At 41.5% G+C, this 15,236-nt stretch overlaps 1 protein-coding gene across 1 annotated transcript in view; it reads left to right on the top strand.

The window, feature by feature from the left end:
• LOC124777677 (solute carrier organic anion transporter family member 74D-like) overlaps positions 1-15,236 on the top strand; it is a 218,328-nt gene that overhangs the window by 159,627 nt on the left and 43,465 nt on the right. The window contains exons 11-12 of the mRNA XM_047253157.1: positions 659-806; positions 14,567-14,727. Of these exons, the coding sequence (XP_047109113.1) occupies positions 659-806; positions 14,567-14,727 (309 nt within the window). The remainder of the gene's footprint in view (positions 1-658; positions 807-14,566; positions 14,728-15,236) is intronic.

The following is a 15,236-nucleotide window of genomic DNA, read 5'->3' as shown; positions in this document are numbered from 1 at the left end:
TACACGTCTCGGTCACCTCTTGTTCGCATTGACGGCACTTTGAACAGTTGAACGTTACATTTCATATGTGTTACGACCCGTGGCTCTGCCCTTTATTCGATCCCTGCGAAACCCTGCGTTTCATCAGGATAATGCACGTCCGCATGTTGCAGGTCCCGTACGGGCCTTTCTGGATACAGAAAATGTTCGACTGCCCACCTGGCCAGCACTTTCTCCAGATCTCTCACCAATGAAAACGTCTGCTCAATGCTGGCTGAGCAACTGGCTCGTCACAATACGCCAGTCACTCTTGATGAACTGTGGTATGGTGTTGAAGCTGCATGGGCAGCTGTACCTGTACACGCCATCCAAGCTCTGTTGGACTCAATGCCCAGGCGTCTCAAGGCCATTATTATGGCCAGAGGTGGTTGTTCTGGGTAGTGATTTCTCGGGATCTATGCACCCAAATTGCGTGAAAATGTAATCACATGTCAGTTCTGGTAGAATATATTTGTCTGATGAATACCCGTTTATCATCTGCATTTCTTCTTGGTGTAACAATTTTAACGACCAGTACGTTAATTTAATGTATTTTCTTGCATCTTTTGATTTAAGAGACATAATTTTGTGTCAGTACGGTTTCACTGTTGTAACGCCCACACTGTGTATCTGGCGGCAGGTGGAACATGACGTTGGAGTGCAACGCGGACTGCGGGTGCGGTCCTCACGTGAAGTACGCGCCAGTGTGTGCAGAGGGCGGCGGCGCCACGTTCTACTCGGCCTGCCACGCCGGCTGCGAGACCAGCTTCATCAACGGAAGCACCACGGTCAGTCTGGTGGGCGGTGAATGTGCCTCGCTCTTCCAGTACGATACTATTGAAACCTTCTTCTGCTTCTCTGTTTCAACAATATATTCGTAATCGCTGTTTGAAAGCGATAATAGTGGCTAACGGGCAAAAATTCTAACAATCAAGGAAGTAAGGAGCCACTAGTATCGGGAGAGGAAGCAGGGCCAAGTGCTGGTAGAATTAACACAACACCTTACTTCTAATGCATTTATTAAAACTAGCTAAAATACAATATACAATCTGCCAAGATAATTAATATAGGGAGAACCAAATCTTAAGAAACTAGCTCATCAACAATTTAACATTGTACCACGCAACATAGTACTGCGTATGCCTTAAGGGCTGCAATCATAAAGAAAGCCTGAAGGGCTAATTTAGCAAGAATACATATAACATGTTCAGCCTGAAGGGCTGTGCAACTTCCACGTAAGGGGCCTGAAGGGCCAAATTTACAAGATAAGAAAATCTTAAAGATATCAACTGGAAAATAACAAGTGCTTATTAACAACTCGACCTTAAGGGCCAGGTAATAAACGAAATTAGTCAAACAAATTCTGCAATAAGTAAGTAATGGCCAGGAATTTATCAGTAAGCCGGCCTTAAGGGCCCCAGTACACTAACAAGGGAGGTTAAGTATTAAAACTGGATTTCAAAGCCTTAAGGGCTGTAGAGCTTCCAAAAGGATGGCCTGAAGGGCCAATTCATCAAGGTACTTAATAAACAGCTCAGCCTGGAGGGCTGGCCAATGATTAAGGTTAGACGATTTCTCAAAAATAGAAGGCAAATCAACAAATTTATCAGTAATCGAGCCTTAAGGGCCACAGTACATTTAGAATCCACATTAACCATTAAGAACTATCATACAGCGAAGCAATTTCCTAAAACTTAGCAACCTTAAATAAATCAATTGATACTATCCAGCTTAAATCCTAGGGACAACAATACATGCATATACTTCTAAAAGGTAAACGTGCATAAAATCTAAATTTAAAAATGCAAACAATCGCACACCAACATGGCCAGCAAAGTTACAAAAGTTTAACCACAGTTGCTGAGTATAAAATACAAGCAGCTGGAAGGCTACCAATGAGTCATCGTGCCCAATATCATGATTTACAATCTTCAGGTAGTACGAAACAGGAAAAATACAAGGCGAGCCCCAAAGAGGAATTAAATGATGCCCTTCAATTACAAATCATTAGACCGCAGCCTAAAGCTGCCACATTTTACAAACTGGCGTAAAAGCCACCAGCTCAAGCGACACTGTTCATATAGGCAAACATACAAATAAAATTCTCTGATCCCGTAAAATTTTCAGTCTAAAAGGGGGCTGATAATAACATACGGTATTAAAACAGTCTAAGATAAACACATGCACCAACAACCTTTAAGGTGTGCACAGCCGCGTACTTCACAAATTTCTTTTCTTTCTCTCACATACATAGAACACGTAGGCTTGGAATTGACTATCAAATTGGTCACAAGAATGAATAGATAGCCACCAATACATCAGTACCTAATTAGACAGTCTCCTAGTGTGACATGACAGAGCAACAGTTCACATTCACAGCCTTTGACTCAACATGTTCTACTATCCTGGTTGTACAGCATCGACCATGCCCGGAGTGCCTACTGCAAATTTTAACCACGCAGTTCACTCTCACGTCGACGCCTAACCGAGGAACCAGCCCAGCAGTACAAGAACAACCTACACACTCTAAGTCAAACTCTGCAAACGCAGTACGCAACTAACATTCAACATTTTCCTTCATAGGTTCTGAACCGGCGAGCTAAACCGGTGGACGGAAAACACACAATGTCGGCGGCAGCAACATAAAGGAAGTCGCAAACACCACCCTAATACAAGGCAATAGCAAGTCAACTTCAGTCCCGGAGGAAAACCTGCCGCCCTCAGTGCTCAAAACATTCCCGGAGCAACCGTCCTCGGCGACTCCCACTATTCTCCGGAACAGCAACACCACAGCTCCTTATTTCAATTCTCTTCCAACAAGAACAAGCATAATCGGAGCTAACGGCTTCTCCAAGTCAGACACGCTATGCCGTAGAACCTCACGGTGGAATGAGCCGGGCAACACCACACAAACCACCGCAAGTCAGGCAAACAAGCACTTCCGGAGTCGATGGCGTACTGTCACGCTTCACGACTCCGTCACTGCACTCCACCGACATAGAGGGCGGGGCATGAGACGAGGAGAACAGACGACGCCGCCACGCGGAAAAGCACCGGCGAGAAAACAAGGCGTAACTAGGGCGCGTGTTTAAACGAGACGGACAGAAGCACGTCTCACTGCCAGTTACTCTAACCTGTTGCTCTGATCGACTCTCAGCTGTTCTATCTTCTTTTTATCTCTGCACAGTGTTTTAATTAGAGATGAATCGGATATGCGAAACCATTTATTGATAATTTAAAAAATATGAATTAGTAATCGTAGTGAACTAGAAAAATTGTGGTAAATGAACACCAAATACTCTGAATTAGGATATAATGCGTGATTTCGATTGTCTTCGTGAAAAACGTCACTTTTAGAAAACAGGCTTTCGCTATATACACAGCTGGAAGGTGCTGAAAGATAATCTGACCACAAAATAGAAAATTTGCGATTGTGACCGATTCGTACTGACTTTAAATAACAGTCAAGTTCGCTTTCAGTCGTTTTGATTCCTGAGAGTCAGGCTGGCTGTTATTTTCGTTTGCCAGCTTGTTAAAGCGGTCCCACAACATGTCGCGAGCTTCTTGAGTCACAGATGACTCACGCTCCTCTCATATACTTTTTTAGCAGGCATTGGAAATGAATTGCTACTGATAGTAAATAATTCATAATATTCCAATAGCATCGTCTGTGGAACTCTCTCAGCTTTAAAAATCACCGAACAGTCCTTCTTGCATCTTGGGTCTAGCGAGGTTGCAATCAAGTAATTTCGATCTTCATTTAAGGAGATGAAACGACATTATAATTCAACTTCCAAAGAGGCTGTCATGTGTAATCAGGATTCTTTGTGCAGTCTCGTCCTTATCTAAATACTTAAATGACGAAAATATTGTTGAATCTTACCTAGTCGTCGAATAAGGGGTGTCTAGGAAACCTGCTTTCTCGTATCGCCAGACAAGAATTCAAGCAGATCGTATTAATGAATTTCATTACGAAAAGTAAATGATAATACTTAACTTTGAGAAATACATAGATGTGTCGCAAGCAAAGGGCGACAAGGAAAATAAGAAATTTCTTCAGTATAACAATTCCAGAGTGAGCTACATAGAATGTACGAGGAAATTAATGAGCTTTGACGCTCTATCTAGTTGCTACCCTTCAAGCTGCTGCAGAACTGGGCCGCGACCAGTCGAACGCGGATCTTAAGTTCTCTTTGCATAGAGGCCGCTGTTGTCACGTTGTCGTCCTGGAGAGGGGTCGATCAGCATGCAATTGGCTGACGTCTTCTTCACAGCCCTTTTTGTTCTCTCGTTGCCGACTGGCGTGCTGGTGCTCGACTTTACGCCCGTAAGACGTATGATAATGCTTCGGATTTACGGAAGAGACCACAACTTATTTGTCTCATTTCTTCAAAGCACTTAAAAAGCTTAACACATTATTCCATCAAATCTAACTTGTGACAATGAAATTAGTAAGCGTATAGTGATCATCCACATACAGAAACAGAGCAACGTAGACAGTTTCAGTTCCAACAGACACGCTACCAAATAAAAGGTGGAATTATACCTCGTGCTGATATCTTGCACGAACTGTTGTTCTGGTACATTTAGCTCCCTTTGAATCACCAACAGCTCTCCTTGATCTAAGCTCGAATAACTGAAGTGGTTAACAGACATTAATCAGTAGCGACCATTCCTCCTACTTTGGGCTGCAACAACAATGACTCCGTTACAAGCTCTGACGCGAATGGATGAAACATCTAGCAGAATCAAACTTAGCCGCTGCAGTGCGTTGTACCATGTTAGCGTCATTCTCATGAATAGGTAAATGTGATTTGATTTTGTCAATATCCCAGCCAACTGCAATGGTGTTTAACTCCTTTCCTACATTTTCTCAAGTCTGAACCTAAAAAAGGCTCCATCGCGAGGACTCCGTGTTCCAGCTGAAATTTGGGAGAGAAGTAAGCTCTGAAACTCAGGAAGTTAGCAATGTTATGCAAAGAGGTCAATATATTAGAGGTTACAGAAGGCGTTAGAGAACATGAAATATTTCATTTGATTTTTTCATAAAATGTGTCATAGATGTCAGGACGGTTTGGCATTTAACAGCGGGTTAAAGCTTGTTCTAGGAGTCTTGCAGATCAAGTACTATCTGCGACAGATAATGCTCGTTGTCTATTGCATTGTTTACAAACCAAAACAGTAATATTTCAAACGATTCTGACATAGTGAACTTCTTTGTTGTCGATGTTGAAGAGGGACTTCTACTGGGGAAGGCTAAAGAAGATGCATGCACGCAGCGGCTGTATCTTTGTCAACTGCTTGGAATTTACAAGGGCTGTTCAGAAAGTAAGGTCCGATAGGTCACGAAATGAAAACCACAGTGAAAATCAAAAGTTTTTTACTCGCAACAGTTAGCCAGATGTTCCAGCTACCTCTGCGAATAGTCACCGTTCCGACTTAGACATTTGTCGCGGCGTTGTACAAACTTTCCAGTACTCTCGTCACAGAAAGCAGCAGCCCGTGCTTTCCGCCAATTCTCTACGCTGGTCTGCCTTTCGTTGTTTGTGCCAAAATGTTGTCTTCGTAGAAAGCGGTTCAAGTAAGCAGAGAGGATGAACGGAGGGAACCAATTAAGGGCTGTATTGTGGATGATCAAACACTTCCCACCGAAAAGGCTGCAGGAGCGTCTTCATTGCCCCTGCAGAATGCGACTGAAAATTGTCTTCAAGAAAGAAATGCATGACATTTATGTTATGTGGGCTTCATAGTTTCAGGCGAAATCGCTCACCAGATCCACATACTTGGCGGGAGACACTGTTGTTTTAGGCATTTCTACGTGATCACTTTGCGCACTGAACTGAAAAGAGGGAAGTGAAGCGATCGACAGGCACACTAAAGACACTGCCCAATAGAAATGTGCAAAGTTCCATTGGATTTTCACAGTGATTTCCATTTCGCGCGTAATCGAACCTTACTTTCCGATGTGCCTCATATCTGGATATTTCATTTCAAATTATTTTCCAAAACTGAAGAACCTATTACAAAAACGAAATATTTCATTGGGTTTAAGATGGATTAGGGATTTCTTGTTAGTTTAAATATTTTTATATAACTTCGTTTCGCAAAAACATTTGTGCATCCCAAAATATTTTAATTAAACCGAGTATTCGATAAATATGCACGTATTGAACGGTATTATTGTATCTATGGACAAATCAGTTGTTGATCAAGTGTAATAAGATAAGAATAAAAGACAAAATAAGGCTTTGGTACATACCTCTTTCCTTTTCCTTCTCCGCCACGAGAAATTTGAGCTATGTATAACAAATGACAATATTATTACCACTGTATATTTCAAAATATTTCTAAAGGACATTTTTCGTAATTTATCTTACAATTAAATTACATTAAGTAGTAACCTGAAATAACAACTAACAAAAAATGGTTCAAATGGCTCTGAGCACTATGGGACTTAACATCTGAGGTCATCAGTCCCCTAGAACTTAGAACTACATAAATCTAACTAACCTAAGGACATCACTCACATCCATGCCCGAGGCAGGATTCGAACCTGCAACCGTAGCGGTCACGTGGTTCCAGGCTGAAGCGCCTAGAACCGCACGGCCACACCGGCCGGCGCAATCAGTAAATAGTACACATTAAGACATATGTAAAGTCCGCACTTAGATAGCGCTTACCTTGACGCCTGCACAGCAAATTAAAAAAAAAAAAAAGTGTGCCCAAGAACGTCTGGATTTTAAAATTAAATTGAAAACCTAAATTTAAACACGATGTGGACATTATCTACAGGGACTGTCACAATGATGAAGAATCGTTCGCTTTGATGCAGTGCATGAATACATTGCTGATTATCTATTATTAATGAGATTTTTACTAGTGTTCCAAGACAATATAGAATGCTAGACACCAAATTGCAACACCAGGAGGGAAACATTACTTATTACATGTATCCATTATAGGTGAAACATAGCTGATTAAATTTGTAGGAGTTTTCACTCGTCAGTATTCTGATTGATTCGATGCAGCCAGCCACGAATTCCTCTCTTGTGCTAACCTCTCTATCGCAGTGAAGCACTTTTATCCCACTTTTACAATTACTTGTTGGATGTATTCCAATATCTACCCTACAGTTTTTACCCTTTACAGCTCCCACTAGTAGCATGGAGGTAATTCCCTGATGTCTTAACGTATGCTCTATCGTCGTGTTTCTTCTATTTACCACTGTTTTACATATGTTCGTTTCTTCGCTCATTCTCCGAAGAACGTCCTCATTCCTTATCTTATCAGTCCACCTAATTATCAACATTTTTTTATAGCACCACAACTCAAACGCTTCGATTCTCTTCCTTTCTGGTTTTCTCGCGGTCCTTGCTTGACCACCATACGATGCTGTGCTCTAAACGTACAATCTCAGAAATTAAGAACAATGTTTGTTACTAGCAGACTTATTGGGCCAGGAATGCCCTGTTTGCCTGTGCTATCTCCTGATTTTTATGTCCCCATCATGGGAATTCTGCTTCCAAGGTAGCAGAGCCCCTTCACTTCGTGGTCTCCAATTCTGATCTTAAATTTATTGCTAATCTCATGTCTGCTACTTCTCGTTACTTTCACCTTTTTTCGGTTTCCTCTCAGATCCTGTAACTCTTCTTCACTTCCTCTCAGGACGCAATATCATCAGCTAATATTATATGTGATATCTTTCAATCTGGATTTTAATCCTACTCCTGAATCTCCCTTTCATTCCCGTCGTTGCTTCTTCGAAGTACAGACTGTCCAGCAGGTGCGAAAGGCTACATCCTTCAAACCATTTCTAATCCCAACCTTTCGTTCTTATTTTTCATGTTATTTTTCCGTCTTGGTTCCCGTACATATTGTATATTACCGGTCTTTCCCTTTGGCTTAATCCCGTTTTGCTCAGAATTTCTAACATTTTGCATTACATTGTCGATCGCCTTTTCCAACTCGACAAACCCTATGACCGTGTCTCAATTTTTCTTAAGTCTTGCTTATATTACCAATCGCAACGGCAGAACTGTCTCTCTTGGGCCTTCACCTTTCCGAAAGCCAAAATTATTGTCATACAATAGATCTTCGGTTTTATTTTCTGGGATTTTTTTATCATCAGTCTTTTGACTGGTCTGATGTGGCCCTCCACGAATTCATCTCGTGTGACAACCTTTTCATCTCAGAGTAGCACTTGCAAGCTACGTCCTCAATTATTCGCTGGATGTATCCCAATCTGTGTCTTCCTCTACGGATTCAACAGTTTGCAGCTCCAGTACCATGGAGGTCATTCCCTGATGTGTTAACACATGTCTACACCTATATCTATATCTACATCGATACTATAAAAATCACATTTAAGTGCCTGGCAGAGGGTTCATCGAATCACCTACACAATTCTCTATTATTCCAATCTCATATAGCGCGCGGAAAGAATGAACACCTATATCTTTCCGTACGAGCTCTGATTTCTCTTATTTTATCGTGGTGATCGTTCCTCCCTTTGTAGGTCGGTGTCAACAAAATATTATCGTATTCGGAGGAGAAAGTTGGTGATTGGAATTTCGTGAGAAGATTCCGTCGCAACGAAAAACGCCTTTCTTTTAACTATTTCCAGCCCAAATCCTGTATCATTTCTGTGACACTCTCTCCCATATTTCGCGTTAATACGAAGCGTGGTGCCCTTCTTTGAACTTTTTCGATTCCGTTAGTCCTATCTGGTAAGGATCCCACACCGCGCAGCAGTAATCTAAAATAGGACGGACAAGCGTAGTGTAGGCAGTCTGCTTACTAGGTCTGTTACATTTTGTAAGTGTCCTGCTAATAAAACGCAGTCTTTGGTTAGCCTTCCCCACAACATTTTCTATGTGTTCCTTCCAATTTAAGTTGTTCGTGATTGTAATACCTATGTATTTAGTTGAATTTACGGCTTTTATATTAGACTGATTTATCGTGAACCGAAGTTTAACGAGTTCCCTTTAGCACTCATGTGGAAGATCTCACACTTATTCAGTGTCAACTGCCACTTTTCGCACCATTCAGATATTTTTTCTAAATCGATTTGCAGTTTTTTTTATCTTCTGATGACTTTATTAGTCGATAAACGAAAGCGTCATCTGCAAACAACCGAAGACAGCTGCTCAGATTGTCTCCCAAATCGTTTATATAAATAAGGAACAGCAAGGGGCCTATAACACTACCTTGGGGAACGCCAGAAATCACTTCTGTTTTACTCGATGACTTTCCGTCAGTTACTAAGAACTGTGACCTCTCTGACAGGAAATCACAAATCCCGTCAGTTAACGGAGACGATATTCCATGAGCACGCATTTTCACTACGAGCCGCTGGTGTAGTACAGTGTCAAAAGCCTTCCGTAAATCCAGAAATACGGAATCGATCTGAAATCCCTTGTCAACAGCACTCAACACTTCGTGTGAATGAAGAGCTAGCTGTGTTTCACAGGAACGATGTTTTCTAAACCCATGTTGACTGTGTGTCAATAGACCCTTTTCTTCGAGATAATTCATAATGTTCGAACACAAATGGCTCAAATGGCTCTGAGCACTATGCGACTTAACTTCTGAGGTCATCAGTGCCTAGAACTTAGAAGTAATTAAACCTAACTAACCTAAGGACATCACACACATCCATGCCCGAGGCAGGATTCGAACCTGCCACCGTAGCGGTCGTTCGGCTCCAAACTGTAGCTCCTAGAACCACACGGCCACTTCGGCCGGCCGGTTCGAACACAATATATGTTCTAAAATCCTGCTACATATCGACGTTAACGATATGGGCCTGTAGTTTAGTGGATTACTCATACTACCTTTCTTGAATATTGGTGTGAACTGTGCGACTTTCCAGTTTTTGTTACGGATTAGTCGAGCGAACGGTTGTATATGATTGTTAAGTATGGAGCTAATGCATCAGCATACTCTGAAAGGAACCTAATTGGTATACAGCCTGGACCACAAGACTTGCTTTTATTAAGTGATTTAAGTTGCTTCACTTGATACTGTGCCTTCTTCTTGGCAGTATTTTCCGTGTATTACTTTCCTCGCCGATTCTGCGGAGAACCTCTACATTTCTTATCTCACCAGTCCACCTAATTTTCAAGATCCTTCTGTAGCACCACATGTCAAATGCTTCGATTCTGTGTTGTTGCGGTTTTCCCACTGTCCACTACGATACAATGCTGTACTCCAAACATTCTCAGAAATTTCTTCCTCAAATTGAGACTTATGTTTCATACTAGAAGACATTCTTTGGCCGGGCATACCCTTTTCGCCAGTGCTAGTCTGTTTTTTATGTCTTCCTTGCTCCATCCGTCATGGGTTATATATCTGCCTAGGAAGCAAAATTCCTTAACTTCGTCTGTTTCGTGATCATCGATTATGATGTTAAGTTTCTCGTCGTCCTAATTCAGCTATTTACTGTTGCATTAGCGGACCTGTGGGACCAGGAATGGCCTCTTTGTCTTTGCTGTGTCCTGCTTTTTATGTCCCCGTCATTGGTTTTTCTGCTTCCAAGGTAACAGAGTCTGTTCACTTCACAGTCTCCAATTATGATGTTAAGTTTACCGCTAAACGCATTTCTACTACTTCTCGCTACTTCCATCTTTCTTCGATTTACACTCAATCCATACTCTGTACGCATTAGATTGTTCATTCCATTCAACAGTTCCTGCAATTCTTCTTCACTTTCACTGTATAACTATACCTCCATTAACAGTCGATTAGTTCAAAAATTATCACGTCGCGCACTCAAATTATGATCTTTTTATTGCGCAACTAAAAGGTCTTTAATGTGGCAGGTATTGCTACATCAATTGATCACAGTCAATGAAAAAAATTAACAATAACAGGGTGTATACGGGGCCAAGGAAAAAGAATTCCCGGATTATTCCCGAATTTTTCCCGGATATTCCGTTTAAAAAATATGCTTTTTCCCGGGCGAAAATACACTTTTTCCGTGCTAAGTGACACTGCGTTTTCCGTAGATTTTCCCTCGGAACTGTAAAACTTACCAATACTTTGAATGGTTAACGTTATACACACTCGCGTGAAGTTCCCGGAAAAAAAAGAAAAGACGGGGGAGCGAAGTTTTGGAAAGACCTTTAATGAAAAAAAAGGAGAGAAGTTTTGGAAAGTACTTTGATTTGCAGCCACATATACGCTGCATATTTTCGTATTACGAAAGTATAAATTCGAATTGCACCAAACATAGCGCGTTAGTTTCCGGAGCGTTGAAACCGCGGTTGCGATGTCCTTTTGTAAGCCAATCATATCTCATGCCACGTGATCTTGCCAGCCGATGACAGCAGATATTCAGAGCATAGGACACATGTTATACTCAGCCAATAGGAAGATCACTGGTTACGTAGCGCGACCACACAAAGACGAAAAGTTAAAGGTTTACATTAATATACATAGTTTAGCTACTAGAAAAGCTAAGCTTTCACCTATAATATTGGTCTCTACGATTAACAAGCTACAATAGAAGCTAAGCCTTCACATGTAATATTGATCTTTTTTTCGTGTTTTATACTTTAAGCTACATCACACAAACGTGCCAGTAAATTTAAAATTATGACGTAAATGTCTGGGCTCGAAATTCTTGTAAGTAGATGGTCCTCAAAGTGTTCAGTTTTAAACGCTCTGTGATTTAGAAATTCCTCCCACTTTCTCGCACGTAACATAATTCATCTTGCGTAAAAAGAAATTTACTTTGAAAGTAACGCTTTTCGAACCACCGTTCGCAATACTATCCGGAGACTGTTAGAAATAGGTTCGATTTAGCAGTTGCCAGAGAGCGCCAGAAAACAGGCATTATTGCGCGTGCGCAGCTGCAGTGGTGTAGGAAGCCCGCATGTTCCTATGTATAAAGCACTAAGAGAGCTTACATGACACCATAAAAGAAACAGGGCATCAGAGGATACTCCCAAGGGCATCGTGATTTCGTAAACCATACTACAATGCATAATTCGGCTTGAAGTGCACATTCGTGTTTTCCAGATTCACAATGAATGAGGTCCCATCTGATACTCTACGATCTCATTTTTGGTTGTTTATTATGGCATAATGACATACATGGCAGAATATGATAACGTGCACATGAAATTCAGCAAACAGTTGGAACTAGCAAATACTTTGGAATGAAACACTTCGTTTCCAATAAAATGGCTGCCTCAGCGGAAAGATTAATAAAGCCCAATTTCTTTAGCAAACTTGCAAAAGTAACTTCACTGTTCTGCAAGGCGATTAATGTAGACTGATAATAACTTGGAAATAAAATTAAATAAGAAAACTGAAACTAATAACATATTTTTGCCCTCCGTAATTATGTGAATGTATTTTGATTCCCTTGATAGCTCCCAGCCACAGAAATCCGTTTTGTTTTCATTTGACGTGGAGCTGTAAACCAAAAGAAGCAGCGAAAACACTAAACGTCACTTAACGCAAACACGGGTCTCGTGGAGACTACAACTACCCCACTACAACTCAGACAACTCTGCGTATGCGCGAATCTGGCAACTAGGGCGCGCGGGAAAAATTTTTCTCGTGTGCATCTGGCTGTCTGCTGCTACTGCCCATACAGCTAACAGCCACACTTCAAGTAGCGGGAAGCGGGAATCAACTACTCATGCGCATCTGTCCGCTGGCAAGTGGTCAAACAGACCTAATGTGACTAGTTGTGACGTTATGCTCACAGCAAGCAGTTTATTGTTACGAACAATAGACATAGTCTTCACCCTACGGCCTTTTGACATATTTTTGCTATTTGCAAACGCTTGTGCGTGCACGGTGTTTTGTTGTTGTAAATTGCGCATTTCCTTTGCCACTAAAGTTTTATTTTTTTCCTCTCTTTTATATTTTATTGCTGCAGTATCATTCTCCAGTAGCAGGATACAGTAACATTTTGCTAGAGAATCAATTTTACCAGTCAAAATTACAAAAATTTAACTGAAAGCTAAAAGAATGAAAAATTACCGGAATTACGAAAAATTCCCGGGTTTTTCCCGGTTTTCTCCCGGATGAAAAAATTCCCGGGTTTTTCCCGGTTTCCCGGTTGTCCCGAGTCGTATACACCCTGAATAATATCACATATCTTGTATTTGCAATCCAACGACGATCTCGCTCTGACTTTGGCTCGTAATTAAAATTGTTGTCTAGGTAGCATGACTATCGCTGTTGGTGCGAAAGGCACTCGGATGTTAACTACGCCGACTTGAAGAACTTACGAAGACAATCTTTCAGGATAAATTTGATGATTTATGTTTTTCATTGCAACGTGCTTCATACTTTTTTAAACAATGGTCACTTGAAAAAATTCTTCACACTCACTTTTCACAGAAATTCACATTTATTAAACTTTTTATACTTTCGCGTGTCCAAAACATTACTTCATCATATAGTTTAGCAGCCGTTACTGCTCTTAATAAAACTCACAACATTTTTCATTGTCCACAACTCAGACTCATCTTTTCATTTCCAACACAAAGTCAAGACTGTTCATATTCAACACAAAAACTTAACTACTGTGTACGCTTCCACGGCAAAAGTCACAAGCCACCATCAAAGATAACAATAAGTACAAAGATATTCACACTAGATATTATATCGATTTCAACATCTCAAAATATCGACGTACATACATATAAAAATGAAACCAAATTTGAATAGAGTGAAAAATATGAGACATTACGTAGAAAAATATTCATTAATCTACGGTATCGAAAAATTGGGTAGGAGGGTGGTAGTGGTTTCGCAAACAAAGAACCTTTACAACTGGGAACAGCAATATCATAGCGAATCTTAACACCGATATCGTTTCACTTTGCTTTTTAATCCCTCTCTTTGACCTTTCTTTTATTTAAAAGAAATATAAATGTGTATGAAATCTTATGGGACTTAACTGCTAAGGTCACCAGTCTCTAAGCTTACACACCACTCAACCTAAATTATCCTAAGGACAAACAGACACACCCATGCCCGAGGGAGGACTCGAACCTCCGCGGGGACCAGCCACACAGTCCGTGACTGCAGGGCCTTAGATCGCTCGGCTAATCCCGAGCGGCTTTCTTTTATTTCCGTTATTGCTTCTTCGACGTACAGATTGAACAGCAGAGGCGAAAGACTATATTGCCACGTTACATCCTTTTTAATCTGTGGACTTCATTCTTGGTCTTACACTCTTCTTATTCTCTCTTGGTGCATATTGTATATCACCCTTCTTTCCCTATTTTAAACCGCCTTACGGCTATTTTTCTCAAGGTTTCGAACATTTTGCGCAACTTTTTCATTTAAAACGCTTTTTCTAGAGGTTGGGAAATTTAGTTCAAAGACGTACCACCTCTAGCTGTAACAACGGTTCCCACCCGACTGGGCATAAACAAGTTTCTTGTAGTAAACACAGAGAACTGAGTGGCGCCACTGGTGCCTGCCTTAGTGACATTTTTATATTCGTTTGATGGCAGATGTGTGGGGCGCTTTGATACTGTAGGGTAGTGGTTGATGCACACTTGTAACTTCTTCTCTGCAGGTGTACGGCGGCTGCGCATGCATCCCTGGCAGCGGACGCGCCGTGGAGGGCGCATGCACCGTGGACTGCGCCGCCAGCTTCGGCCTCTTCCTGGCGCTGCAGTGCTTCATGAGCTTCGTCAGCTCTACCGGCCGCGCCGGGAACACCATCATACAGTTCAGGTCAGGCGCCCACTGTCCGTCGTTGTAACAGAACACAGTACTTCACACTTCCGTGAAGATCATAGAGTCTACTGCAAGGATCTCGTTTATTGAAAATTATCTTACAAGAGAAGTACCAATGCTGGGACAGCGGCGTTACATACCAATGAGTATGCGTACAGAGCTGTTTAAAGTAGAACGACCACACAAATTTAGTCGTAGGAAGGGGATATGCCACAATACTCAGGAAGTGTTATCCACGCAGGAAAGAGATAGCTTTCAACACCTTTGTTAGACCGTTACCTGAGTGATGCTCGTCATTCTGGGGCTCTTAGGACTTGTAGATGAAATGTTGAAGATCGGAAGAAGAGCAGTGGTATTTGCTACAGACTCGTTTAGTAAGCACGAAGTATCACAGGGATGATCAAGCAGCTACAGTGGCCGACGCTACGACAAAGGCGTTGGGCATCACGACGTGGTTTACTATGAAAATTCAGAGAGCTCCTAGAAGAGTCAACCAATATATTGCT

This window comes from Schistocerca piceifrons, chromosome 1, assembly GCF_021461385.2.
Source record: "Schistocerca piceifrons isolate TAMUIC-IGC-003096 chromosome 1, iqSchPice1.1, whole genome shotgun sequence".
Lineage (NCBI taxonomy): Eukaryota > Metazoa > Arthropoda > Insecta > Orthoptera > Acrididae > Schistocerca > Schistocerca piceifrons.
The sequence above is the reverse complement of the archived record's forward strand: the minus strand, read 5'-3'. Positions and strand labels throughout refer to the sequence as shown.